At 35.2% G+C, this 26,011-nt stretch overlaps 1 protein-coding gene across 8 annotated transcripts in view; it reads left to right on the top strand.

The window, feature by feature from the left end:
* The window catches only part of ATP11A (ATPase phospholipid transporting 11A), a 142,787-nt gene that overhangs the window by 84,815 nt on the left and 31,961 nt on the right, over positions 1–26,011 (top strand). For all 8 annotated transcript variants that reach the window (XM_068926809.1, XM_068926847.1, XM_068926840.1 and 5 more), the window contains exons 3-18: positions 3,118–3,207; positions 3,737–3,817; positions 6,744–6,851; positions 8,178–8,306; positions 8,798–8,901; positions 10,267–10,317; positions 12,696–12,760; positions 14,368–14,449; positions 15,674–15,824; positions 17,112–17,309; positions 19,096–19,269; positions 20,659–20,822; positions 21,069–21,140; positions 22,811–22,884; positions 23,142–23,245; positions 25,634–25,815. In XM_068926809.1, the coding sequence (XP_068782910.1) occupies positions 3,118–3,207; positions 3,737–3,817; positions 6,744–6,851; positions 8,178–8,306; positions 8,798–8,901; positions 10,267–10,317; positions 12,696–12,760; positions 14,368–14,449; positions 15,674–15,824; positions 17,112–17,309; positions 19,096–19,269; positions 20,659–20,822; positions 21,069–21,140; positions 22,811–22,884; positions 23,142–23,245; positions 25,634–25,815 (1,829 nt within the window). The remainder of the gene's footprint in view (positions 1–3,117; positions 3,208–3,736; positions 3,818–6,743; positions 6,852–8,177; positions 8,307–8,797; positions 8,902–10,266; positions 10,318–12,695; positions 12,761–14,367; positions 14,450–15,673; positions 15,825–17,111; positions 17,310–19,095; positions 19,270–20,658; positions 20,823–21,068; positions 21,141–22,810; positions 22,885–23,141; positions 23,246–25,633; positions 25,816–26,011) is intronic.

Here is a 26,011-nt window from a genome sequence, read left to right as displayed (position 1 = left end):
TTGACCGGGAAAGTAGTGAACTGAGGTTGGATTGTGAGGAGGATCAGATACTTAGGGTAAAGGTGAATGTTCAGACCTTTTTACAGATTTTTGTTTTAGCTATTTAACTTGGCTTCCTCAATCTGGTATTTTAAATATCTGATCTGACAGCAGCATGCTGCCACCATACATTTAATTAAGTTAGCATATGGGAGATTTAAACAGGAAGTTACTGCTTAAAAGATTGTATTTTTACTTTATGAATAGTCTCTTGGGGAACTTGTGTGAATCATCAAAATTTAGCAGTGAAACCATGGAAAAACACTTGTTATATCAAAACTGCTAAGCAGAGAAAAAGGTAAGCAAAAGTTTTCACTGAAACATCTATTCATTTTACCTTCAGTGCAGGCAGAGATTCATAATGAAGCAAATGCATAAGATTAGAAAACAGAGACAATTTTCCTGATAATCAATGTTGGAAATATGGAATTATTATAACTGATTTCTTCTTACATACCATTATTTGCAGCATATGAAATAACTGAATATGGCACTGAATATGGCACTTTAAATGACAATTTACAAGGCTTTCTGGAGTTCACATTTTTACAATAGAGAGCTGGTTTGAACCTTATACTGTTTGTCAAACTGTAGTGGCCAAAAGTAACAAAGACTTTTCCTAATAAAAAATGGTGAATTCAAAGAACCTCTCTTTAGCAACCTCTTTTGTTTAGCAGTAGTGATTACGTTGTGCTTTCCCATGATGACATTTTCTTTGCTTCTTTCACCTCTTCTGAGGTTTTCTTAACACTGGAGTAGCAACAACATAGAGAAAAAGGTCAGAAGTCTTTCCACAGTCCTAAGATTTATTCTTCTAAGCGTAGACCTAGCATGTTCCCTCTAGTTGTGCCTCAAAAGCCGTGATGCCTCACCAGGCAACAATCGCAAATTTGAATAGCTTCATTTCAAGCTGTGATTGATTTGACCCCTTTTTTCCCATGAATGGAATTGTCAGTTTAAGTTATGTTAGACTGCAGTGACTTTGTGCATGTTGTTTTCGGAAATTTTAGAAGAAATCTGGAGTTTTGATAGTAGTGAATACAGAAATAAGAAAATAGCATGTATTTTTGAAGTCTCGGTTGTGGTTTGCAATCTCCATGCCTAGTGTAACCACATATACAAAACCCACCAACAAGAGCTTTGTTGCTGTGTGTAGCCATTAAGAGTGCCAGTGAGATCACAACAGTTCAGAATGTAAGCAGGATTTTTTCATTTGGAAAATTGTGAAATTTGAATTGTGCTTCATAAAGACAACTGAAAAATGTTAATATAAAAATTATTTTATTTGTTCATAAATTAAAACTGAAAGTCAAAACTCCAGATGCTCTACAGTCCTGCATAGAAATTATCTTTCAGCTGAGAATCTGCTAATTCATGTTTTGTTTTCTGTCTGTGCATCACCATCAGCATTTAAACCTCTCTCTGAATATAGCTCTAAGATTGTAAGGAAAAAGATACCTTACTGCTGCTGTTGTCCTTGTCACTAACTACTAGGCTGAAATCATTATGAGTGGGATCTTCCTTCTCTGTACCGTCACATATCACAGCAGCAGCTTTAAATGATCGGGACTGTTGTGCAAGCAAAACTCCTAATCTAGTCTAACCAGCCCTGTTTTGAAATTCTTCAGCCAACACAAGTAGAGAGGTAGGCGCAGTGCAAATAGCATTCCAGTCTGATGGAAAGAATTCTGACTGTAAGACAGCAGCACCTGACTTTCCAGCTGTTGCATGTGTGCCTCCATGGGTTTTGAGGTAACTCTTAAGCAGGGTAAGTGTTTACTTAGGGAACATTTATATTTATATGTACTGATTTTTGGCCCATCGTAAGGAAAAGAACATTTCATTCTTATGTCCTAGACAGGTATGGCATTTAACCCAAAACAAGTAAAAAGATTATCCTGCATAGTAGGGGTTGTATGTGCAAATAAACCCTGCTTCTCAGGGTTGCACCTCGTTTTTAGATAGAATAGAGGTGCTTCCCTTTTAGAGCTCTAGCTGTCTTTGCTTTCAGGGTGAAATTCAGAAGTAATATAATGAGTGGTATAATGTGCATGTCAGCAATTATCAGTGCAGTCTACCAAGAACAGAGAAGGCACATTTGTAGCAGAAGAAATAATTTGTTGAAGCTTCTCAGGCCTTCTTCTTTGAAATGAAAGTTACACTGGAGTTGACATTTTATTAGGTGCCAAATGATAATTTGGATAATAAGGTGATATAGTGTTAGTTTTCTTAACCCATTTTTCACACATTTTACACAGTTTTAGCTGGCATTTTCCCATATGTTCTGATGTGCAATACTCTGATGCAGTTTTTGGAGCTACAGAGTGAGCTGTGTAATGAAAAGCACATAATCGAATCTGCTGCAGGGCAAGGGAGAGGGCTAGATGACCTCCTACGGTCCTTTCTCTCTCACTTTTCTATGTTTTTTTTCTTTGAGGTTTTTACAGTTTCTGTTTATACTTTTATATACTGTACCTCAGCTCGTTTCACTGAACTTCAACTATTTATAAGATCAGTAGAAAAATACAGTGATATACTTTTATTCAATGTAGTTTATTGTGAGGAGTATGTTTTATGTTAATGCCAGGGAACAAAAGAGGGGCTGACAACTTTTACTTGTTCCCCAACTTGCTATCTGTGCGTAGTTAACACTCAGAATGCCACCTACCTCCACAAGTCATACCTACAAATTGGAAGTGAATTAAAAGCACTATTAGAAATAGGATGACTAAAATGTTTTTTAAATCCTTTGATAGCTTTAAATGAACCATTCTGTAACTAAATATCTGAATGAGCGCTGTTGTTATTAAAAAACCAATTTCAGCACATAGTACCAAGATTGCCACAGTTGAGAAAAACCTGTCTGAAGCAATTAATGTGATTCCAAGAATATGTGACTGCTATTTAAAGTTCCATTTCAGTAAATATATTAAATAAAGTAACAAAGCTATTATCCAATATTTTTGTTGTATTTAATCTTGGGTTATGAATTAGGAGTTTGTTTGATTTTTTTTAGAGTGTGAAGTGTAAATAATAATCTCTCTCACAAACACTGAAAATCTTTGCATTCGTTTTCAGTACACGTTTTGGAACTTTGTACCGAAAAATTTGTTTGAGCAATTCAGAAGAATAGCTAACTTTTATTTTCTCATCATTTTTCTTGTTCAGGTAAGCTATCCCCATTTTTCAATAAATTTCTGGGCTCTTCCGAATTGCAGTGAGGTATGCTGATTGAAGAAAAGCTGTAGCAGTTAGTCATCTAATAAACTACCCTGACAAGATGGTTAGAGATGGGTCTTTCCAAAAGAAATATCACTTTATTAACTCCTCTTTCATGAAAAAAGTTTCAGTCCTGTAAGTCCCTATTTTGAAGTGAATTTTGTGTGTGTTTTTCATGAGCACTATTTGAAGAAAAATCTAAATAGCTGATATCAAATGTGATATGCAAATGTGATATAAATATGTCTTATTATATAGCTTATTATAGCTTATCATAGCTTATAGTTATAATTTTTCAATTTTTGCTAGTGTTATATATTTTCTTAAAATAGAATTAGAATACTGCTCTTCTTAATTAAATGTCCTTGGTGCTCGGTTGCATATTGGCTAAAAGATTACTTGAAACATTTTGCTTGAAAAATTGACTGTTCACATTCACAAAAATAGAACCAGAAAATATTTGTTCCTTTTGTTACAGTTGATTATTGATACCCCTACTAGTCCTGTTACAAGTGGACTTCCACTTTTATTTGTCATCACTGTAACAGCTATCAAACAGGTGAGATACTTTATTTATTTTATATTTCGTTTTTTCCCTGCTTTTTTATGTCACACTGTCTTAGGGCTGTCCCTAACAAATGATTTTGGTGAACTTTCGGAGAGTATTTTTTTTTGTTTCTGTAGTTAAAGTAGCAGTTGGTTGCTAAATGATGATGTCTTTCCTTGATGTTCAACAGCAGCTTCGAAATTATTTTATAAGTTCAGCGTTCCTGTGTTCCAAGCTATCATTTTCATTATTGTGTTTACTTAGCACGCTTTGACTTTTTTCTGTTTGTTTCTAAATAGTAGTCCACATCCTATTAACCTTTTTCCATAATGATTCAAAATGAGGTTAGTAAGAACTACAGAAGTTTGTAAGATAAATCTGCTTTTAGCTTTAAGATGTCCTTAGCCTTTACAGTATGAACAGATAATAAAAATTATTTTGGCTGAAATCTTCACTATATTTTGGTTATAATTGCAGTTTATAATGGTAGCTGCAGTACTTCCTACAGATTAGTACTGAGTATATGTTATAGTAGTTCCTCCCATTTAATTGGAAAATTAATCTACAAAATTGAAGTGATTTTTACAAATCAGTTCTTGCCAAGTGAGTTTAAAAGATCCTAATAAAAGTTGTTCTGTTCAAGTAGAATTGCATTATGTTGGTAAGAAACTGAACTGCCATTTCACTTTTAAGTTAGTAGTATCAAAAGTAATGGGTTGTGGTAGTTTTCCACCTAGAATCCTAATACTGCAGTGGTGCTGGTTAGTGTGAGCACTTAAATGTAGATTGAATCTCATTGAAATCAATTAATCTAAGGTGATTATAGAATGCTTTAATCCATGGCAGGCGTACTGCAATCAGGACTGTCAGATCTGTTCATTATCAGGGCTTCCGCTATTGATCTGGATCAAGTATGAGCATATGATTCCACCTCCGCTGGTTTTACCAGAGCAGAATTTGTTGACTTACTGGTTTCAGGCCAGCTGCAGGAATACCTGACCTGGCATAAAGCCTGCCAGTACAAAGTTATTTCATCCAAAATGTTACTAAATCTGAACTAGCAAGTGAGTTTGTGAGCAGTGCTTTGCATTGTGTGGCTACAGTGCTCTTCATTTGCATTTACTGTGGCGTCTCACCATAGGCACAGAGTAGTTTCTAAAACTGCGGGCTCCTAAAGTAATAGTCACAAATAATGGTCTTTACAGTGGTTCTGTTGTTTATTGTGCTTGTTGACTTCAGTCCAATCTAATCATAATTGCTCCTGCAGGACAGCTATCAGTGTAAGAGCGCAATGGCACAGTGAGTTCTGTTTCATGGTTCAGTCTTCACTGGATCTTTAGGTCCACACATCAACCATTTCTTTCTTAAAGGAAATAGAATAAGTGAATGGGATGTAAACGTGTTAGGAAAATTTGTGCAAGCAGCTTGATGTTCATAATCTTTTGCCTGTCCACTCGAAGGAGTTAGCGCTTTATATGGGCATAAGAAAGATCTCTCATGCTATACTTCAAAAATAATATATTATTTGGTGGACTGATTGTGAAGTTGAATATCCTGTGTCAGAAATTCCTATGTCAGAACGCTCCACATTGTAGCTCAAAACTTACATGGAGATTCTGTATTCCTTACCTACCTTTGGTCGTGCTCCAAAACTATGACGATTGAAACAATGAATTAAAAAAAGGGGTAATTTTGATTGGCCCTGAATAGGATAACTGATTACCACCGTTGGTACTTCATTGTCTTTATGATAGATGCAAATTTATTGTTCATTAGTTTTCAAATAAACTATAAAAACCAATGTTTTTATTTCTTCATGCTACTGGCTACACACAGTTGACTGTACTTTGCGGTAGAATTCAGATCTTGCTGATGAGCAGAGGTTTGGTAAATGCAATAGCTAGCATTTTAGGCGAGGCTCTCCCGCTCTGAGGATGTTACCCTTCACAATCTCTCACTGCAGTTTGACAGGAGTCAAACAAAGCCTAGATTATGACATGTTGTGCATAGGACTACAATTGTATCTCCTTAAGTCTGTCCTGACACAACGGATTTAGACTTTGGGGCCTGCTTAAACAGCTGTACCAGTTCCTGGAAGAATATTACACTAAAGCTGTAAAGACTCCATTAATTCTGGCTTATCTCCGAGTGCGTTTAGGGTAGTGATACTTGTGTTCTATGCTGGATTTTCAAATGTGCCTAAGAGAATTAGATGTAAAATTTCTATGGCATACAAGTAGCATTTTCCATCTCTTCCCATTAGTGTCTTTGTCAATCACGATCTTTAGCCCAGCGCAGGATGTTTTGAATGGCAAGTTCCCTATCCTTTACTTTGTCTGTTGGTATAACATCACAAATTGATAGGATAATTCAGCAATCCAAATTGGTTAGTCTGCAAAGTCTCTTCCTCAAGCAATGTTCTTGAGGATTGATATGTTGTACATAGGGCTAAAGTGTTCAACATAATTGTAAAGCAGTCATGAAATATGACCGCCTTCAGTCATACCCTTACCTTATCATCTTTCAATATGGAGTCCAAGCCTTCCAAAGTACATTATTTTCTACATTTTATCTTCTGAGCAACAACTTTTGTACGTACACTTACTCAAGAGTCAATAGCCTAAGAGGAAGAAACAATCGCTTAAACACTAGGAACTGCTCTCTACATTGTAAACACCCTTGTTCATCAAAATATCTTCATTAAAATATGTATTTTTGTTAACTAATTGTAACTGTAAGTGCTCTTTTTCACATATGTCCAACATGACTGTATTAGTGACATATGTATCACAATTTCATTCATTCTTGTGAGAATCTTTTATTTTTCTTCTTTATTTTGCTCAAGGATCATTGTAAAAATTTTTCTTGCGAGATAGATCTGTTCTGTGTCTTTATAGCTAAATGTGCATCACCGTCGATCCATTTCACTGTTTTCTAGGGTTATGAAGATTGGCTTCGACATAAAGCTGACAATGCAATGAACCAATGCCCTGTTCATTTCATTCAACATGGTAAACTGGTTAGAAAGCAAAGCCGAAAATTAAGAGTAAGTAACTATGACTTAACAGCTTTTAGGAGTCAGGCTTTACATCATACTTCTTGTAAAATAAATTTTACAGAAATGCCATGTAGAAAACATTGTAGTACCTACTACATTTCACAGATATTATACCTAAGATATACTGATTCTTAATTGAATACCTCTGAATAAAATATTTTTAAAAGCTACAGATGTTTCTGCTTTATCCTTGTTTTGTTAACTCCTTCATCATAACTGTTCATTTTCCATTTTTTAACTTGGAGTGTTTCACTCATGATTTGTCTTTTGTCTTCTCTCCATTTTTGGTTCTCTGTAGGTAACAAATTAATAACTTCTTTAAGCCTGATTATCGTAGACAACCCTATCACTTTGTCCTATTTCTTGTAGAGAAAATACAGCATATTCAGAATGCAACATATTGCTTGTCAAATCACAGCCTTTCCATTGGGCTTCTGATTTCCTCTAAATACCCTTCCTGGTGTTTTGAAGGTTGTATTCAGAAATCAATGTCTGTAATTTTTTTGTAAGCAGATGAACTTGTCATCCTTATTTATTTTTATAACTTAGCAAAACTGATAGATATTTGTTTGTTATTTCTTTATTTCTAATATCTTTGTTAGGAATATCTTTTTCTGCTTTGTCCTATTTGGCCTTCCTGCTGTGACCTTTCCCTTTGAGTGAAATAGCTTCTGCCTTGGCTTTCCAAGTAATAAAAAACAATTAAGAAATCATAGGCTGAACACTACATGTGTGTGCCTCAACAGTTATCCATCCCAAATACAAATAATAACGTACAGGATAACTGGAATTTGTATTACATTAAGTAATGTGTTAGCTATATTTTCTCCATTTCTCCCCTGCCTTGCTTTTCAGAGATCATATTTCAAAGAACTAAATGATATGAGAGACAGGCATAGCGAACATTTGTGTGCAAAGGGATGTCTGTAGCTATGGGTAACTGAATGAGCTTGATGCTTGATTCTCAAGAGCCGATAAGAGTACCTCAAACCTCAAGCTCTTTTTGAAACAGTGAGGATGGTATCTTTCACACCTCAAATAATGTTGTAAAGGATAATAAGACATTATCTATAAAATGATTTGAGATTTTCAGAGGAAAGCTAGTACACGGTAATCCTCTTATTCATTCCACAGGGTGTAATTCTAGTTTTGAGAGATACCTCTGTAGTTCTTTACTCTGGTGGTAAAATCCTGGTGTAAATAAAATTAATGATTTTTCAAGAGATTTGAGTGAACCTAGAATTTTGTTCTTGAAATCTGAAATTTGGACTTGACATAAATAACAAATGTGTTTTATTTGTTTTTTTTTCTTAGGTTGGAGATATTGTGATGGTAAAAGAAGATGAAACGTTCCCATGTGACTTAATATTTCTATCAAGTAGTAGAGGGGATGGAACCTGTTTTGTTACAACAGCTAGTTTGGATGGTGAATCCAGTCATAAAGTAATAAAGTGTTATGCATTTTCTTTTTAAATCAAAGCTTACCTTTAACTTTTTACATAGACTACATTATAACTTCATGCGTGTATGTGCAAGCAGATATACTCACTTGTGTAATTTTAAGTTTCTGCCAGTTGAATTCTTCATTTTTCTTAATGTTCCATTGTTTTATGAGAAGTTTTAAAAGACAGTAATTTGTAGTTTTGCCTGTGCTCAGTATAGGCATGCAGATTACAGAGATAATGCACAAGCTTTTGTTGTTTCTGTGCGCTTTCAAGGTAACCTGATTTGTGAGACACTGCAGGGATTTATACAAATAATGTAAGAAGGTGCCCAAATGGAAACATTTGAAGTTGTATCTTATTTGAAATATGAGGTCTTATGTAGAAGCTAATAAATATACTTCACACTGAACTGAAGTGTGAATATCTGCAGATTAGTAACCTGTATATGTCATTATGTTTGTCTTATTTGCACCTTTCTATTCATTCCAGACTTACTTTGCTGTTCAAGATACAAAAGCATTTCACAATGAACAAGAAATTGATGCACTACATGCTACCATTGAATGTGAACAACCTCAGCCTGACCTTTATAAGTAAGAAAATAATTGTTATCTATGTCATTTAAAGTACCCTACCAATAAATTATAAGAGTGTCATCAGGAAAAGATCCTGGCTGAATCTATATGGTTAAAGTGGTACCAGAGTGAGCCCAATTCATATTAGCCATCCATCTCCTGCAAGAGTTCCCTCAAGGCTCCCTAGGGCACCTCAGCTGATATTCCTAGCAGAAAACCCAGATGCACTGCTTGCAGTAACTTCAGAGAACACGTCTCTGGCTGATGGACAGTTGCCTGGTGCTTTGAGGGATCTCTGGATATCCCATCTGCCCTTGTATGATAACAGGAGAAAGAAGACATCTCAAGCTCCTTCCTTGAAGGGCTGTAGGACCAACTTAGCAATGCGTTTTAACTGCATGCCTTAAGAATGGGATTTTTAGGCATCTTGAACTCTGGCTGAATTCAGGCTGATTGCAGGGACAGTACAGATGTCCAGTGCTGGATCTTCTTTCTTTCCAAAGACACGTGGCTCCTTTACATCATGATGCCTCATATCAAACTTCAGGTGTCTTTAGGTGTGGCTGTACTCTGTTGTGCTTTCGTGTGCATCCGCTCAGCAAGCAGGTCACCATCCTCTGAACGTGAGTTTCCCTTCCATGGTAACAGACCCATCGACTTCCTCCAATTTACTCTGCAGTCCAGAATGCTAGTATCAGACTTACCCCTTTTGGTCTGAGGCACCCACTTGGACAGTGTAATTGCAAGTGTAGATAAAATGTACTTAGACATATTCAGAGGGAAAAGTGTCTGTTGCCTTTATGCTTTTGTTTTATTTTTAACTCTATTGTAGGTTTTATAGTGGATTCTAATCACACTGTTACTTACCTCAGATAATTTAGAGAATAATATTTTTTGTTATTTCTTGCTAATGGGTCTAATTGGCAGATTTATTTATTACCTGATAATCTTTTACATCTTTTTATATGCAAACCTTATGTTGACTTACTGCTCTGTGTATTTTAATATCTATATGGTCTTTAATACTTTAAGTGTAACATCTAATATATTTTACAGAAATAAAAGATTTCCTTGTTAGTTTATTTCTTGGATGATCAGAGCATATTCAACTTGAAATTATTTGCTCACTCTAATAAATACTTTTTAAAAAGTATTTCTCAAATAATCCATATTCACCTACACTTCTTAAAGATTTTTAAAGTAATAGTAATTTGATTTTTTTCATACTTGCATATGTGTGTTTGTGTGTATATACTGTATGTATAGAGAGAATTACATGTCCTTGTAAGGTACATTTAAAAAAAATCAAAATTTTGGGACATATCTATATAATAATATGCATATAAGCTTTGCTGCTAAACTACTTCTGGTTTTCTCTTGTAGATTTGTTGGTCGAATAAATGTTTACCATGATAGGAATGAGCCTACTGCAAGGTTGGTAAAATGCCGTTATTTTACACAGAATATCAACCTTTTTAGGGTTAAATATGTATCAGTAACGAGAATTAGCCTTGTTTCACCAACACCGCGTTTTCTTGGCTTATTGATAGACTATTGTCTTAAAGTTTACAGACTGTAATTTCATATATTTTCTCTTTTAATCAGTTGACTTTCTCATATTTGACATTTTTATATCTTTATTCAACCTCAGGTTTTATTTGATGTGTATTTAGTTTGTAACTGAAGTTGATGGTGTTTTGATAGTACTTTGATAGTACTGCCCCATCAGCATTGGGTCTTTGTAGTGCATCATACAGTATGACTAGCATCAGGTATATATCATTCTCCGCTTTTTCTTCTTCTTCCTAGAAGAGATTGAACATGCCGAATGCCATGTTTAGTTTTACCGAGGGGAGATTTGTGCATGCGTCTCAAAAGTCCACAGTTGTGCGCATTCAAGAAGGCAACATCTAAGGAAGTGCATTTTATATGTAGTGTAGGAGAGGGTGATGTGTTTTCCTGGTCTGGCACCTGGAAGGCTCTGCTTCCTGCACAAATGAATTTCATCCTGAAGTGAGTTAGGTGTATTGTGCCCAAGGAACAGGGTTACCAGCCACAGTCTGCAGCCCAGGACACTCTTAGTCCACCGAACAGAGAAGTAAAAATAAAGCAGTACAAAAGAAGCACTGTTCTTTATGTCTTTTCTGCCTAGGATCTGGTCTGTATCAGCAAAGAAGAGACTTCCGGTACCTGATTTTGTTCAGGTCTTAGCAGCAAAGAGAACAAAGCAATAGGAGGGAAAGGCTTCTCTCTTGCATTACATCCAAGGCCCCGGCACGTAGGAAATAACTCCATTCTGGCTAAGAATATTCTTTATCTAAATTTATGTATAGATAAGTAGTTTTCCATCTCAGCACACAAAGAGGAGGAGGGAAATATGTCAGTGTCATAGCTCCCTCAGGAAACATAAGTAGGATTGCACTGTAAAGCAATGCAAAGACCTCTGTCATCTGCCAGAGCGGTTCATGCAGCTCTCAGCTGTTTTGGGCTGTACTGTTTCCTGTGGCTCCCTGTAATGTGAGGGTCAGCGCACAGTGTTGGCCATGTGAGCAGTTTTAGTGACAGCTGCCTACTTCCAAGTAACAATCTATCCTGGGGATCCTACTGTCCTTTCCACAGGATGTGATGCATCATTTAATAGTAGATTGTATTAATCTACTGTTAAAACAGTGCTTTTTGTTTCTTTCATTTTAAAGATTCTTCTGACCAATCAAGTTGCTTGGAAATTAACCTGAGCAGGAAGGGGAAGAGGAAATAAGTATAAAATATCTTTCCAAAACACATGCTCCTTTTCAATCAAAACCGGCAATAGACTGATCTTTGTCTAACACTGTGAACTAGAAGAAAAACTATGACATTAAGACTTATATTCCTTGAACAGCACTATTAGAACAATTGGTATTTTTTACTATATTGGTATATAATGTCTTAGGACCCAAATCATTCATTCAACACATTCCGCTGGTTTAAATGGAACTACTTTCAGGCTTTACATCAAGATTATGGCCCCCAGGGTTCTGGTTTTTTGTTTTATGTTTTTTGTACTACAAGAACACTTTGAATAACATCAAAAAATACTAAAGCTATGTCTTGTTTTTTTCCATTGCTGTATAAATAGAGCCTGTCGATAGTTTAGTATATCAGCCAAGCAGTTCTGCATGCTGTGGATCTGTAAAGTAGTCCTTGTAGTGTAGTCCACTCATAAGGTGGTTTATATTACGTATCATGCTTCGGAATAGTCTTATTATTTTAAACTGCATGGATTCCTTACACTAATTCCTCCCACTTTTCAATAAATTATGTCCATCTTTATGCTTTCAAAAGTATACAGTAAGTACATTGTGTACCAGCATTTAATTGAAATGAAATAGAAGAATGTGTTGTCTTTAATAAGTATTTCTAACATGCAGGATGCTATAATTCATATAGGACTAAAAAGACTTGAACCAGTATTTTCAAAAATAAGCACCTTACAAATAAGATGAGAGTATTTAGCTACCTAAACATGTGGCCTGGTTCTGAGATGCGTTCACCTTCGACACTGGAAAGAAATTAAGTCTGTTATCTTCTCGATATATTAAAAAGTGAGGTTGCTAATACAAGACTTTAATTGTGACATTATGAGCTTAATCTTAGGCATCTATGTATTTCTTAAACCTTCACTTACAGACTTTAAATACAGCCTATAAATATTAATTTTGTTACACAATAACATTAATTGAGTAGAACTTATTTTCCATTTTGCACGGCTTCCATTAAGATCTGTTTTCTCTGTCTAAGTATTTATATTTTGTAATACTTATCTTTCATAGGCCATTAGGATCCGAAAATCTGCTTCTTAGAGGAGCCACCTTAAAGAACACAGAAAAAATCTTTGGTAAGTGTCTGCATTGATTATTTGAATGGCTCCTGAAGAAATAACCAAACACCAAACAAGGTTAAAAGTCTAGAACTATTACTGAGCGCACAATTTCTATTGAATCTTTTGATTTACAACTTTTTTACAGGTTTTACTGTTGCCATAATTACAGTATAGCAGCTATTACTGATATACAATGACAATGACTCTGGGCTTTTTGGGAGGGGAGATTTATAGTTTAATCTTCAAGGATTAGTGAAGACAACTTAAATTTTTTGTGTCAATATATGTCTTTTGAACAATCACTGTGAAATAAAGTGTTGTCCCAATGGCACTTAATGAGCCTGTTAAGAAATGTTAAATCTCTTTTGCTCACTTGTCAAAGCAGAGAGATTCCCGATGGAGTATAAATATGGCTGATCAAAAAAAATCAAGTTAAACAGTTTCTGACTCAAAATTATTTTTTGCACTAGACAGTGTATTTTATGTGTATGAATTGTCTTCCTTCCACGAAAATTTTGAATATTTTAGCAGAAGTAGGAAGCATGGAATTAAATATATTCTGCAAGAAAACCTGCTGGGAGTAGTAGTTCCGTTGTGTCAAGCCACTCTTTGCTGGGAATGAAAGGGACAAGGATACAAATCATGGGCATCCACTATTGTATATTGCTTCCCTTCTGAAAGAAAAAAGATCATAAATAGCAATGAACTACTCAGCCTAGAATATCAAAATCTTGCAGTTTCTTCTCCAAAAATAGTGTAAAAAGTATATATTCATTTAAACTTGCTCTCTGCTTTTAATTGTCCTCTAAAATAGGTGAACTAATATATTTAGTTTGTAGTAAGTATTTCTATACATTTGAGAAGGTAGTTTTAAAATCTGAGTTAACTTGTATATCAGGCTGATAACTTGTGTATACAAGCTGCCTATATGTGAGTGGTTGTTTCTGGTTTGCCTAACATGTGCAATGTTTGCCATTACCCCAACACAGTCCACTTCCAAAATTATATTATTTTAGTAAGGTATAGAGGCGCTGATTTAATATGTGCTTTAAATTAATCTTCTTGTTTACAGCTGCTTTTAGTTGTTGTATTTAATCTTCTGAGGTTTAGTCTCCAATCTATATTGTTAAAAGGGATAGGGTAGTACCAAAAGATGTAACAGTTCTTTTCATGACTGATTAGGTTTTCCTGAAGAGAGCAGAATCGGTGGTCTTCCATTGTTCTTCTTGGGTGTATCTTGTAGTTTAACGCTATGATGAATTGTCTTTCATAACATATGACTTAGATTCTAAAATTAAAGCCAAAAAAATAGAGCTTAGAAAGTCTGGCTGGTTTATTTGAAGCTCATGTTTGATTTGGCTTTGATACATATCAGAGAACATTCTAGGAATTGGGAATTGTGAATTTGGAATGGGATATAAATGCTTTTTAATATTCCTCCCTAAAAACCAAAATTTTAAAGCCATTTCTAGTTTTTGAGTATCATCCAGATCTGTCTTCTTTTTCTTCAGACTATAGCGACTTAGAGAAATGATGGGGTATAGCAATCTAGTGAGTTGTACTTTTATTAAAGAAGTTATCATACTGTGTAGTCTTTATTAAAGCAGGTTTTCTGATTTTAGGTGTTGCTATATACACCGGCATGGAAACTAAGATGGCCCTAAATTACCAGGCAAAATCACAGAAACGATCTGCTGTAGAAAAGTAAAATTTCTGATATTTATTTTGGGGGTGGAAAACTGCATGTTTGCCTGGGGGGAAAAGGGAATATTTTTATTTTACTAGAAGTATATGTTTCATTGACTAAAGTAAAAGAGGTGGAGGGACTTAACATTCATGTTTTTCTGTGTTCACTTGTGACTCATAACGTGAGTCGTACAACCCCACATAAAACGAGGTTCTTGTTACTGAATTATTATACATTAAAAAAACATAATGTGATTGCTGCTTCAGAGGACTTTTCTCTCACTGGTTGGAGTATACCTACTGATAGTTTGCAAGATTATATCCTTCAATATCTTAACCTTCCTTTTCATTACGATTACACATTGAATTCAGTAAAAATAACTCCTTTGATGTACTTCAGTTTGAACCAACTGCAATAACAGAAAGCCTGTCTCTGAAAGATTTTCCATGTTTTAGCTAAAATAAAAAATTCTATATAGGCAGACTGCGATGGGAAAGGAAGTTGCTGCCATCCTCAAGGGATGAGCTGACATTGGTTGTTTATTTTTAAAAATATAGAGGATTATTTTCCGCTCTACTATTTGAAATTGTCAGATCGGAGTAAGGTATCCAACCCTGTGGGAAAAAAAGATGTCATCGATTAAGGTAAAATGCAGTGACCAGCGATAGCTCTTCTCTTCCACAGAACGATGATGAGCAACGATGATGTATCTCTTCCTGTTGTTAGTGGCGTATAACCCTGGGCTTTTGGTTCATGCCCATCATTAATGTAAATGTCATTTTAAATGTGAAGTGTTCTTGCTCTTTCTTTTCTTAGGTCTCTCTAGAAACAGTTAAACCATTACAGGTACATAGCAAAACGTTCTAGATGCATTTATATTTCTATAAAAGTGCTTATGCAAGTGTTTTTATGTGAGTTCAGGGAAATGGCATAATAATGCCTACTGACACAAGCCCAGTCAGTCTGCTATGACTCCATCTGTGCTATTCTTCTCACTAATGTAGTAGGTCTGGTAATGTCTAATACACATTTCACACATAGTTATAGCAGTTAACATTTTAAATAGAAAGTGGACACAAATGATTTTGTTCTCCATTGGGAAAACACTGTAGAGAAGTTATTTAACATCATAGCCTTGTTAGACTCATAGCAAATATTAGATTTGAATACAAATATAAAACCTTTTAATAAACTCTGTAGTTTATGTACTAATGGAATTACTGTTTTTATTTTTTTTTTAGATCAATGAATGTATTCCTTATTGTATACCTCTGTATTCTAATCAGTAAAGCACTAATAAATACTGTCCTGAAGTATGTCTGGCAGAGTGAGCCATTTCGTGATGAGCCATGGTATAATCAGAAAACAGAATCAGAAAGGAAAAGAAATCTGGTATGGAAAAAATTAAAATATCAAAAAAATTTCACTAAACCCTAAATTCATAAGAATCCCACTGAAAACTATATACAGAATGTTTACCAGTCATGAAATGCTGTTCTTTTGGCTAACAACAATGATGGTGTGTTTGTGGAAAGCTTGTATATTAACTTTTTGCCCTTAAACTGTATGTGCTGATTTAACTGAAGGAACACATAGTAGTTAAGTATTTAAAATGTTTTTTGCTTTGGTATACAAATCCACAAGAAAATATTTTGGGGTTTCTTGCCATTGATGACAGGTACTAAATAAAACCTAAATTTTTTCAGAGGAGTATAGACTGAAAGGAATCCCACAACTAGCGGTAATCATATAACAGATATTTATTCAAAAGAATCTGCTATAGGAATTGCCCACCACTTCACCACATGCTCTAAAATGCCTCTCAGAAGTTTATGGTTTTATATAACCCTCTAACTCTAGCGTGCTGCAAAGTGAGAAAACTAGAGACCAACAGGAGTTGCCAGCATCTAACATCCTTGCAGGAGCAAGGAGTTACTGAGGCAAGAATACCTTTGTGATCCTAGGTAATGAAATGAGCCCTACACTACAGAAGGCAAATCCTGTCAATCTTAGACATGGGGGAAGTGGGCGAAAAGTTCCTTCTTGACCCGAAATGCATTGTGAACACAGAGTAGCTAGGCTCTTTTAGAGGTTTCTCATTAGCACTAGTAACACTGCTTCAGCCTGCCCAGTAGTCTGTCTGTATCTCCAGCCAATCTCTGCCAGTGAAAAAAAATCTCTAGCCTAGTCATTTGTACATATTCTACTTGTACTGGTATTGTGAGAGGGAAAGGAAACCCTTTATTTGATTAAGGATAAGCTGCCTGAAGTCTGTATAATCCACTAATCCTTGCATTATTTATTGTTGTACTTTTGTTTCTTCTTGTAGTTTGTGCATATGAATTTTACTGTTTTCCTTGTTCACGTACAGTTTTTCACCATTCCTATGTAATCACTCACATTAATTGCTCTAGAACTTTACAACAATAATGTGTAACTGTACTCTCCACCTATATTTCTATGGAAGAATACAAAATTAAAGCTTCAAATGAAAAAGTTTTCTTCTTCATGCGCATATAAGTCATTAAACATGTAAGTCCTGTGCTGACCTCTGAGCTGTGAATGGTGTCACTTACTGCTTGAAAGTTATTAGAAACATTAATTTGCAAATGTATGTAGTCGTCTTTGAATTTTTGATGATACTTGAAAATCAATATTTTGGTCTTGTTTCTTCGGCAGTTTCTTCGAGCGTTTACAGACTTCCTTGCATTCATGGTTCTTTTCAACTACATTATTCCTGTATCCATGTATGTCACTGTGGAAATGCAGAAATTTCTTGGTTCTTATTTCCTTACATGGGACGAAGAAATGTTTGATGAGGATACAGGGGAGAGACCACTGGTGAATACTTCTGACCTCAATGAGGAGCTGGGACAGGTAAATTTCATCACAAATTTGTAACTGATGGTAAATTGAATGGATAACTGTAAGTAAAATGTAAACACTTTAAGAGGATAACAGTTTCTCTCCACTGACTATAGAGGGAGATTATGTGAGCGTCTAACTTCTTTAGAGTAAAAATCGGGTGGAAAAACCACTCTTTTTGTGTGACTAAAGTGACACTCTGTCTCCGAGGACAGTTTTATTCCAGTTAAATGAAGGAACAACCCTCTTCTTTTCCAAAAGAATTCTATTTTTAGTGTTCTGTGCTGAGAAAATCTGCACCTTGACACAGATATGCAGCCACATTTTGGAAAAAGTCTTTAAGCTGAATCTATTCAATAAAACATATTTTAATAGGTTTTAGTAGTGGTGTCTTTGTTTACTTTTATACAGCCAAACTAGTAATTAAGCTTTTACGAATATTTATTTCTATTTGAATAAAAGGTTGTACCACGTATTTTGTTATGGAAATAACTTACTTGCTACTAAATTTAAGCTCAGTCCCAAGCATGGGAACCTTGCAAGTACTTGGCATGTCAGTACCAATCCAACAAACTGTTTTGTTTCTACATTTTGTAAAGGTATTATACTTTCTATTTCTAATGAAGGCCGTAATTGAGGATTGTTGTCAGTGCTTGTAGCAATTACTGTCATAGTGATAAGGATGTTTTACTCCTTCTTTCATGCAAAGGGTGCTCATCCGAAAGCGGCACATTGTATGAATAAAAGAGCTTTGCTTGATAGTATTTTGTATCTTGAATAAATGATTTATGAAACTAAATGTAGAAGTTGAGATGAGAGAAATCCACGTAAATGCTATCCACATCGAAAAAGTTTAAGTTTTGTCTCTGCAGATAACAACCTTTGGAAAATGTGGAAAGCTGCCCTTTCAAATCAGTGAATGTTGGAAAAGTTAATCCAGGAGGAAAGCTCAAATAATTTATAACCTCAATTACTGTGAACAACAATTAATTGTTTATTTGGATTGATACAGTTGGTAAATGTTTGAGATTTGTAAACACTGTGATTAGACGAAATACCTGCCTCATTTTCAGTATTTCATTCCTAACTTTACATAATGCTGTCAGTTTAACACATATATACATGCAGTTTGTATACAAAATTTATTTCCGAAATTGAGCTTGTGCAGATCTGTCTGTTGTTCTGGTTTATAGTTCACATTTCAGTTTCATTTTTGCTGTTGTTACCCTTGAAGGCCATGGTTCATTCTAAAAGATAAAATGAATTAAAAATTGAATGTTGGGGCAAAAGGAATGGTTTCAGGACAATAACAATATAAACAATGCGTTCATTAGTTCAGAGTCTTTGTTTACACTAAAATAATTGTAGTGAGAAATTCTGTTACTACCACTAGGCCTGGGATTTACCCTACAGTAACTGACCAGATGCATACATTAAATATTGGTTCCCGGCAAGTGGTATTTGTGTGCATTTTGTTTCCGTAAGCATCTATCTTTCAGCAAGCATTTAATATCAAAAAGGAGCACGAGAGAAGAGTGAAAGTAGGTTAAACAGTATTTGTATGTGTTATCAGGCAAAAGGTAGCTTTACTGATACCTTTACATTATAGAATCTTTTGGTGCTCACATTTCCATGCTCGATGACTCCCCAAAAGAAAGTTTTGTCTTCCTTTTTGGAAAGAGCCTGCATAGGTGTCTTTAAAGAAAGGTGTAACAGAGTAATAGTTTCACTTGTGTTAAGAGGCCCTGGAAAATCTTTATTCATATTCCTGCTGTTTTTAATGTGTGCTCATTTGCAGGTTGAGTACGTCTTCACAGATAAAACTGGAACATTAACTGAGAACAACATGGAATTCATAGAATGCTGCATTGAAGGGCATGTTTATGTACCACATGTAATTTGCAATGGCCAAATTCTGCACGATTGTACAGGCATTGATATGATTGATTCTTCTCCAGGAGGAAGTGGAAAAGTAAGTAAGATGACTCTTTCTAGGTTCTTAACTTGTGATCTTTTACAATGAAACAAAAATACTGAGTTAGGCTGATGATGGGAATATTAGAAATATAACATCCTTGAATTTCAGTAAGTAAAGTAGATATCTGCAGGAAATGCCTCACAACATAGACATTTTCCTATCCTAGTTCACAGTAAAAGACTTACATATTTAATAAGAAATTTCCCAACAGATTTCACTTACTGCAGCTGTAAATTGAATTATATAAAAAACAAAAATATGGAACTTTCTCTGGTTAATACATAAAGTTATTTAATGGCTGGTTTCCATTTTACTTTAGCTGCAGTAGCAAAAGCAAGGCAGGAAAATGATAAAGGGGAAAAATGATTGCCCAGTGCAAACACTGACTTAGTCATCACTGAGTGAATATGTGGTCAGAGAATGGCTTATGATCAAACTAATTTACTTTTAAATGTGACTTAATGTCACCGCATTGGAAGTGCACTACACACAACGTGTGTACACTGTGGCTTTGTTGCTATGTTAAGCAAAGTAAACTAGCTGAAGGAGGCATTGCACATTAACATCTAAGTGCGAATGGGTAGGATAACCAAAGCCAAAGGACAATAATTTGTTAAAATACGTTAATACTGTCTCAAACCACACATATCCTTCACCATGGCCAAATAAGGCCTCTTAAAATATATTGATGTAATTCAACAGCCTTGCAGTTCTTAGCCATGAGAACACGGTCCTAGGGTACGCTCTGGAGTTTTTATCTTGGAATTATAATGATGCAGTTTGTTTTGAACAGCGCAGAAGGATAGGATTCAGACCAAGATAACAGGTAGAATACAGACAGTATACATCCATGTATACATCCACGTAATACACATCTCTTTCTGGTGTGATTTCCAGCCTGAAAACAGGAAATGGTAAGCAGCCATTAGCAAACCCTCTGCAGCGTCCTAGGAGAAGCTGGCTGCAGCTGCCGGAACGGCCACACTCCTTATGTTCGGTATCTCTCTGAGAGGTGTTCAAGCTGTGTAAGAAACTGAAGTCTGGTTTTAAAGTTTAAACAAAAATAAAGAAAAAAAGTCTCCTTAGCCACATCTAGGAACTCAGGGGAGGGAAAAGATGCACACTGTCTTTTTGGGGCACCAGCTGCATGAATGGCATAGCACTGCCACATTACTGTTAACGGTACTAGTAGCTATTAACTGGTTGTGTGGTTATCACTAGGATACGCTTGGCTCCTTTTAAAGGGCAGGTGACCTGTGGCACTGCCTTACTTGACAATAAACAGTAGTAATTAGTGACAATGCTCACTTTCAGAAAAAAAGTTTTCAAAGGAATGCTTGAAAGGGATAAAACATAATGACAAACATTTCTTTTATTTATTAGGAGAGAGAAGAATTGTTTTTCCGAGCCCTTTGCCTTTGCCACACTGTTCAAGTAAAAGATGATGACAATGTAGATGGATTAAAAAAAACCCAGCTCTCAAGAAGGCCTTGTATATATATATCATCATCACCTGATGAAGTTGCTTTGGTTGAGGGAATACAGAGGTATGTGCGTGTGATTAAGTATTGTCCTTTTTAAATCTAGAAATCTAATCACTGAAGTTTAGAATTGTTTTCAGCATAGAAATCCTAACAGCAAACATGATTATTCATGATTATTCATAGTCATGAATCCAATAAAAACATGTAACAGAAAGTAAGCTCAGTCTTAAATGTTTATGACATGCTGAAGTGGATAATCATATATTTATCAGTTTTGCTCATTCTCTTAATATATGTTTCATTTTGCAGACTTGGTTACACCTACCTAAGGCTGAAGGACAATTTTATGGAAATCTTAAATCGGGAAAATGACATAGAGAGGTGAGTGGTTACAAAATATGGACAGACTAGGACTGAGGAAAGAATTTTTATTGATGCATTTGATAAGTCATTCTTTCCATAAACATTAATTTGTAATTCAGAAAATTCAGAAATTTTACTTTTTTTTTAGAATAAATAATGATCTACTGATATTTTGAATTTTAAATAGACTCTATAGTTTTACATTTTCACTTAGTGTGTCAGTTTTGGAGTTTATGTGGTAAGAAAAATGAATAAACCAACAAAAGAGTGGCACAGTAGTTCATGACCTAATCTGATTTTAGGAACTATGGGTATTTTTCATTTGTTATGTGGGAAATAATAGTTTCTTAATAGAAAATGGAAATAGAATAGAAAAGAAAATTTAAAAACAGGTACTGTTTTTCTGTTAATTTTCTCCGTAGACCATATTATGAGTAAAATTTTTGATAAGATCTGAGTAGTACAGCTGTTCAGTGAGATGTAAATACTTTTGAAAATGTTACCTTACACTTCTGTAGATGTCTACTGGTTAAGTCAATTGTATATCTGGGTCTTTCTGTTTGTATACTATGCTAGCTGCATAAGAATTCTCAGGCAGAAATATAGGAACCCTGCCATTAATTTTATCCTTTTTAGATAATGTAGGACTTTCCCAGAGGGTTACTTCAGATTTTTTGTGGCTAAACTCATGAGAAGTGTAGTCAATACAATAACGTGGTTGTTGATTTATGAAAGCGCTGTAAGTATTGGGAATTTTCTCCAAAATGCATCGCATTTTGCAGGCATAGGCCTGATCCAGTTCTTTGTTGGAATCTGTTAGTGCTTTTGATGAAATAACACTGTGGCCTTGCGCAGCTGTGAATCCCAGGCCATTGTAAGGACTTAGAACTGAATAATCTAGTTAAACAAGCAGATCTGTTTTGTAAGCAAAATATTAACAGAGATGAACCCTGAAGAGGTCAGAATTAATGATAATAACATTTATGTTGGTGCTGGAAAAAGTTGAGCTCTCCTAGATAAAAAAGAAATAAGTAAGAGACTAAATGATAAAATTACACAAACTGATGAAAGATACAGACACAGTACAACAGGAACTTGTGTTCATTTTTCATCCTAAACAGGAGAGGAACTTGAGATTGTTTAACCAAATCTTAAAAACAATGGCAAGTAAAAAAATTGGTTAAAAGAAATGTTTATTCATTTGACTAACTTGTCACTCAAAACTTGAGAAATAGTTGAAATTGGAAAAATATTAAATGAAGACTTTCTGTGTAAACAGCTACATGTTTCAAGCTCTAAGGCTACGCCTAGGTGTTAGGGATAGGAACCTACTTACCTGAGAAGCAGTGTAATGCTCCAGTACAAGGTTTCTAGTCTTCTACTTAAGTAAATTGTTAAGTTAAATATAATTATTGTCAGGGACTAGATACTGAAGCAGATCATACAGACAAACTCTGTTTCAAGTAATTGGGACCTGAGGCCCCACTTCCCCTTTTTTAACTTAGTACTTCATTCTGCAATATTTCCATATTCCGTAGTAGTCAGTATTCCCTGGAAGAATAACTTCCATGCTGGAAGTTGCATTTTATGCCGCATGCTTGAAGTTGTAACGTGTTCCCTAACAGCAGTAACCTGCCTGGTTTCTGCAAAAACATACTTATTCAAAAAATACTCTTTTTCTTTTTCAGGTTTGAATTGTTAGAGGTTTTGAGTTTTGATGCTGTGAGACGGCGAATGAGTGTAATTGTTAAATCCTCAACAGGTAGGACTATCACATTCTGTTTCCTGTTAGATGTTTGTATTTCATTTGAATTCCTTTCAGGTTTATCAGAGAATTCATTCATTTTTACCTTGGTCTGTGTGCCTTTCCGTGGCAAAAAGGGGAATGGGGACCAGCATGTGTACAAATGTTATATAAAAATGTTGGAAGAAATCTCTTTGAATGGGTTAGTAATTTGGTGGGGTTTTTGAAGAAGAATGCATTTAGCCATTTTGAATTCCATATGCTATCTTTTGTAGGTGATATATTTCTGTTTTGTAAGGGAGCAGATTCTTCCATATTTCCTAGAGTTAAAGAAGGCAAAATTGACCAAATACGATCCAGAGTTGAACGCAATGCAGTGGTAAGATTCCAGCGGATTTAAAACATTTATTGAGCTGTTCATGTGATATAAGTGTCAAGAAAAAAAAAAAAAAAAAAGACCTCCTGCCTGATCCGGTAACAGTTTTGTCTTCCCAGACACAGAGATTATACTTTACCAAAGTCCACCCAGGCTGTATGAGCAGCAGTTTGTGTTACTCCCCTATTTAAATCTGTCCTCCATCTCATACTCTCAGTGGCATTTCTGGTGAGAGATGAATGCATTAGATATACAATATTGTATGTTATCCCAGAGGTCATCAATTAGCATTTTAGAATGGCATTTTCACAACTGTGGTGCTTTGAATCAACTTCTGAATGAAATAAAAGTGAAAAAAATTTTTGAAAATCTCATTCCTGCTTTCAGTCCGCAGCCTTAGCAACTGAGATTTCTTGCCTTTGATTGCTTCACAAGCTCTCAAAAGAGAAAAGCCATTAAAGCACCATTTAGCAACAAATGTGCTTCTTCTGGGGAAACAGTCCAGTGATCACGCTCATACATACATTTTTGCTTGCTAAAAATGAAATATGAGCTGCCTGATTACTTGTAGAGAAAATTCAAAACTTGGTTCTACTTGAAAGGTAGTATCAGGAGTGGTAAAATATTCAGTTCTTACGATTAAACAATCGTAAAAGCCATTGCAATGAAATACGATTGTCCGTCTTACAAATAGGATACCATTTGCTGGTATCCAGTACCCGAATTGAAAACAAAATATTATTACAGGTATATAAAAAACACCTACAGTGTTACCTGCTTTTTTGTTGAAGGGGAAGTTAAAAAGCCTTTGCCAAAGTGCTTTACGAAGCTTTATTGTATGAAACAGCTGTCTGATAATTAGAAGTGAAGGAGGCTAATGAAACTGAAAGAAGTGTTTAATGTCTCATATCCATCCAATGTCTGTCAGGAGAGAAATCCAGACCCGCAGCTATTTCTTCATTCTAGATAATTGGATATAGGGCTGTTTCCTACATACAGGAGCTTCTGAAAGAAGATACAGGCAGCTAGCTTGGTACTTGCTCTTATAAATGGCAACAGGATACTTTTGGAATACTTCTTCTTGGATTGGTAATAAGTAACTCTGCAAAGACCTGCTGGTTTAACCTTTAAAAAGATAAACTGCCACTTAAACAATGTTCTGAGAGGCAATATATTTCAGGTGGCAAAACTTTTTTTTGTGTTTATAGTAGCTTTTTAAAACTGTACAGATGTCTATATAATCCCTTTCTTATTCGTCATACAATCCAAAAGTTTGATCTAGTCTGAAACACCACTGCTGAAGTCTAGTTTTCACTCCACTGAAATGGTATATTGGATTTTCACTTTCAAAACTCTCCATGATGTTTTGTCCCTTTACTCAATTTTCTAAGATATTAATAAAAATATCAACAATAATAAAAATACAATAATAGTAAGACTTTCTCACATAGATCGTAGCTTTTCTCATGTTAAAATAATGCTTTAAACTCCATGTTCAGAATGATACACTACTAGGAAAAATGGAACTAATATTGTCAAGTCACATGGTCAGTTTATCCTGTAATAATTTAGTTGCCCAGAAGGTTGTGTCTGAAAAAAAGCTGAATTACTGACCTGTAATCTCAAAGACCAACTCCTCAATGGAGTGGAAAACTAAACCGAGAGGTGTTAGTCTTTGCAATTAAATCCTAGGCAGCAAAATAAAACTTAGTAAGATTTTCAGTTGCATAGGTTTTTAAAATAGTCAGTCTTTGCAACTGACTCTCAGCTTTATCAGCCAATGAATTTTTCAGAGTATAAAATCTTACAAAATTTAAGATGGGAAATATAGTAAAATTGAAATCAAAAAAATGAAATTAAGAATCCCTCCTTTTCCCTTTTTTTTTGCTAAAAGATAAAAAATTCCCATTAGGAACTTATGTATTTGTGTACTTAAGGAATGGCCATCTGGGGGTCACATTCCACCCTTGTTTATTTAGTAGTATGGTTTTCTTGCCCTGGTTTACCTCCAGTGTGCTTAGCTACACAGCATCAAAATCAAGCTCTGCAGATCTATTGTTTCTTCTTCTGACTTCTTCTGCCTAATTAGACAAATAGGAGAGGAAAGCTTTAGCTTGATCTTTGATTCTCTGGTGATCTTGTACATCCGTTTGGGAGGCGGTGATGTTTCTCTTCTGGAGGACTGCAGGTTGTACCTGCTTCCAGGGCAGCACAGAATCACGCAGATCCATCTTCTAGTCAAATAATTTACTATGAAGGTGAGCAGGGAGACTCTTCATGTTAATGATAAAATGATTCAAAGTTTTCAAATATTCCAGAGTAAAAACCAATTAAGAAGTCCAAGGAGAATTTTACAAGATACCTATTGTTTGTGTTGCTTATGTTCTTTAGGAGGGACTGCGAACACTGTGTGTTGCATATAAAAAGCTCACAGAGAAAGAGTATTATAATGCACATAAGCTGCTTCAGAATGCAAAGTTGGCCCTTCAGGATCGGGAAAAGAAATTGGCAGAAGCATATGAGAAGATAGAAAGAGATTTCGTTTTACTTGGTGCTACAGCTGTTGAAGATCGGTTAGTATGTGTCTTAGACTATGTTTAGTGATGTTACCATGGTCCAGTGTTTATATATAAGCAAATGTCTGCTAATTTGAAAATTCTCCTGTAACTCTTTTTTTTTTTTTTGATTAGAGGCAAATCCCCTTAACTAAACTAATCTCATATCATTAGCTTACTAAGGTTACACTTTATAACTTAGTAGCAATACGTA

Source organism: Struthio camelus, chromosome 1, assembly GCF_040807025.1.
Source record: "Struthio camelus isolate bStrCam1 chromosome 1, bStrCam1.hap1, whole genome shotgun sequence".
Taxonomy (NCBI): domain Eukaryota; kingdom Metazoa; phylum Chordata; class Aves; order Struthioniformes; family Struthionidae; genus Struthio; species Struthio camelus.
Note: the sequence above shows the minus strand (reverse complement) of the source record. Positions and strands in the feature narration are given on the sequence as shown.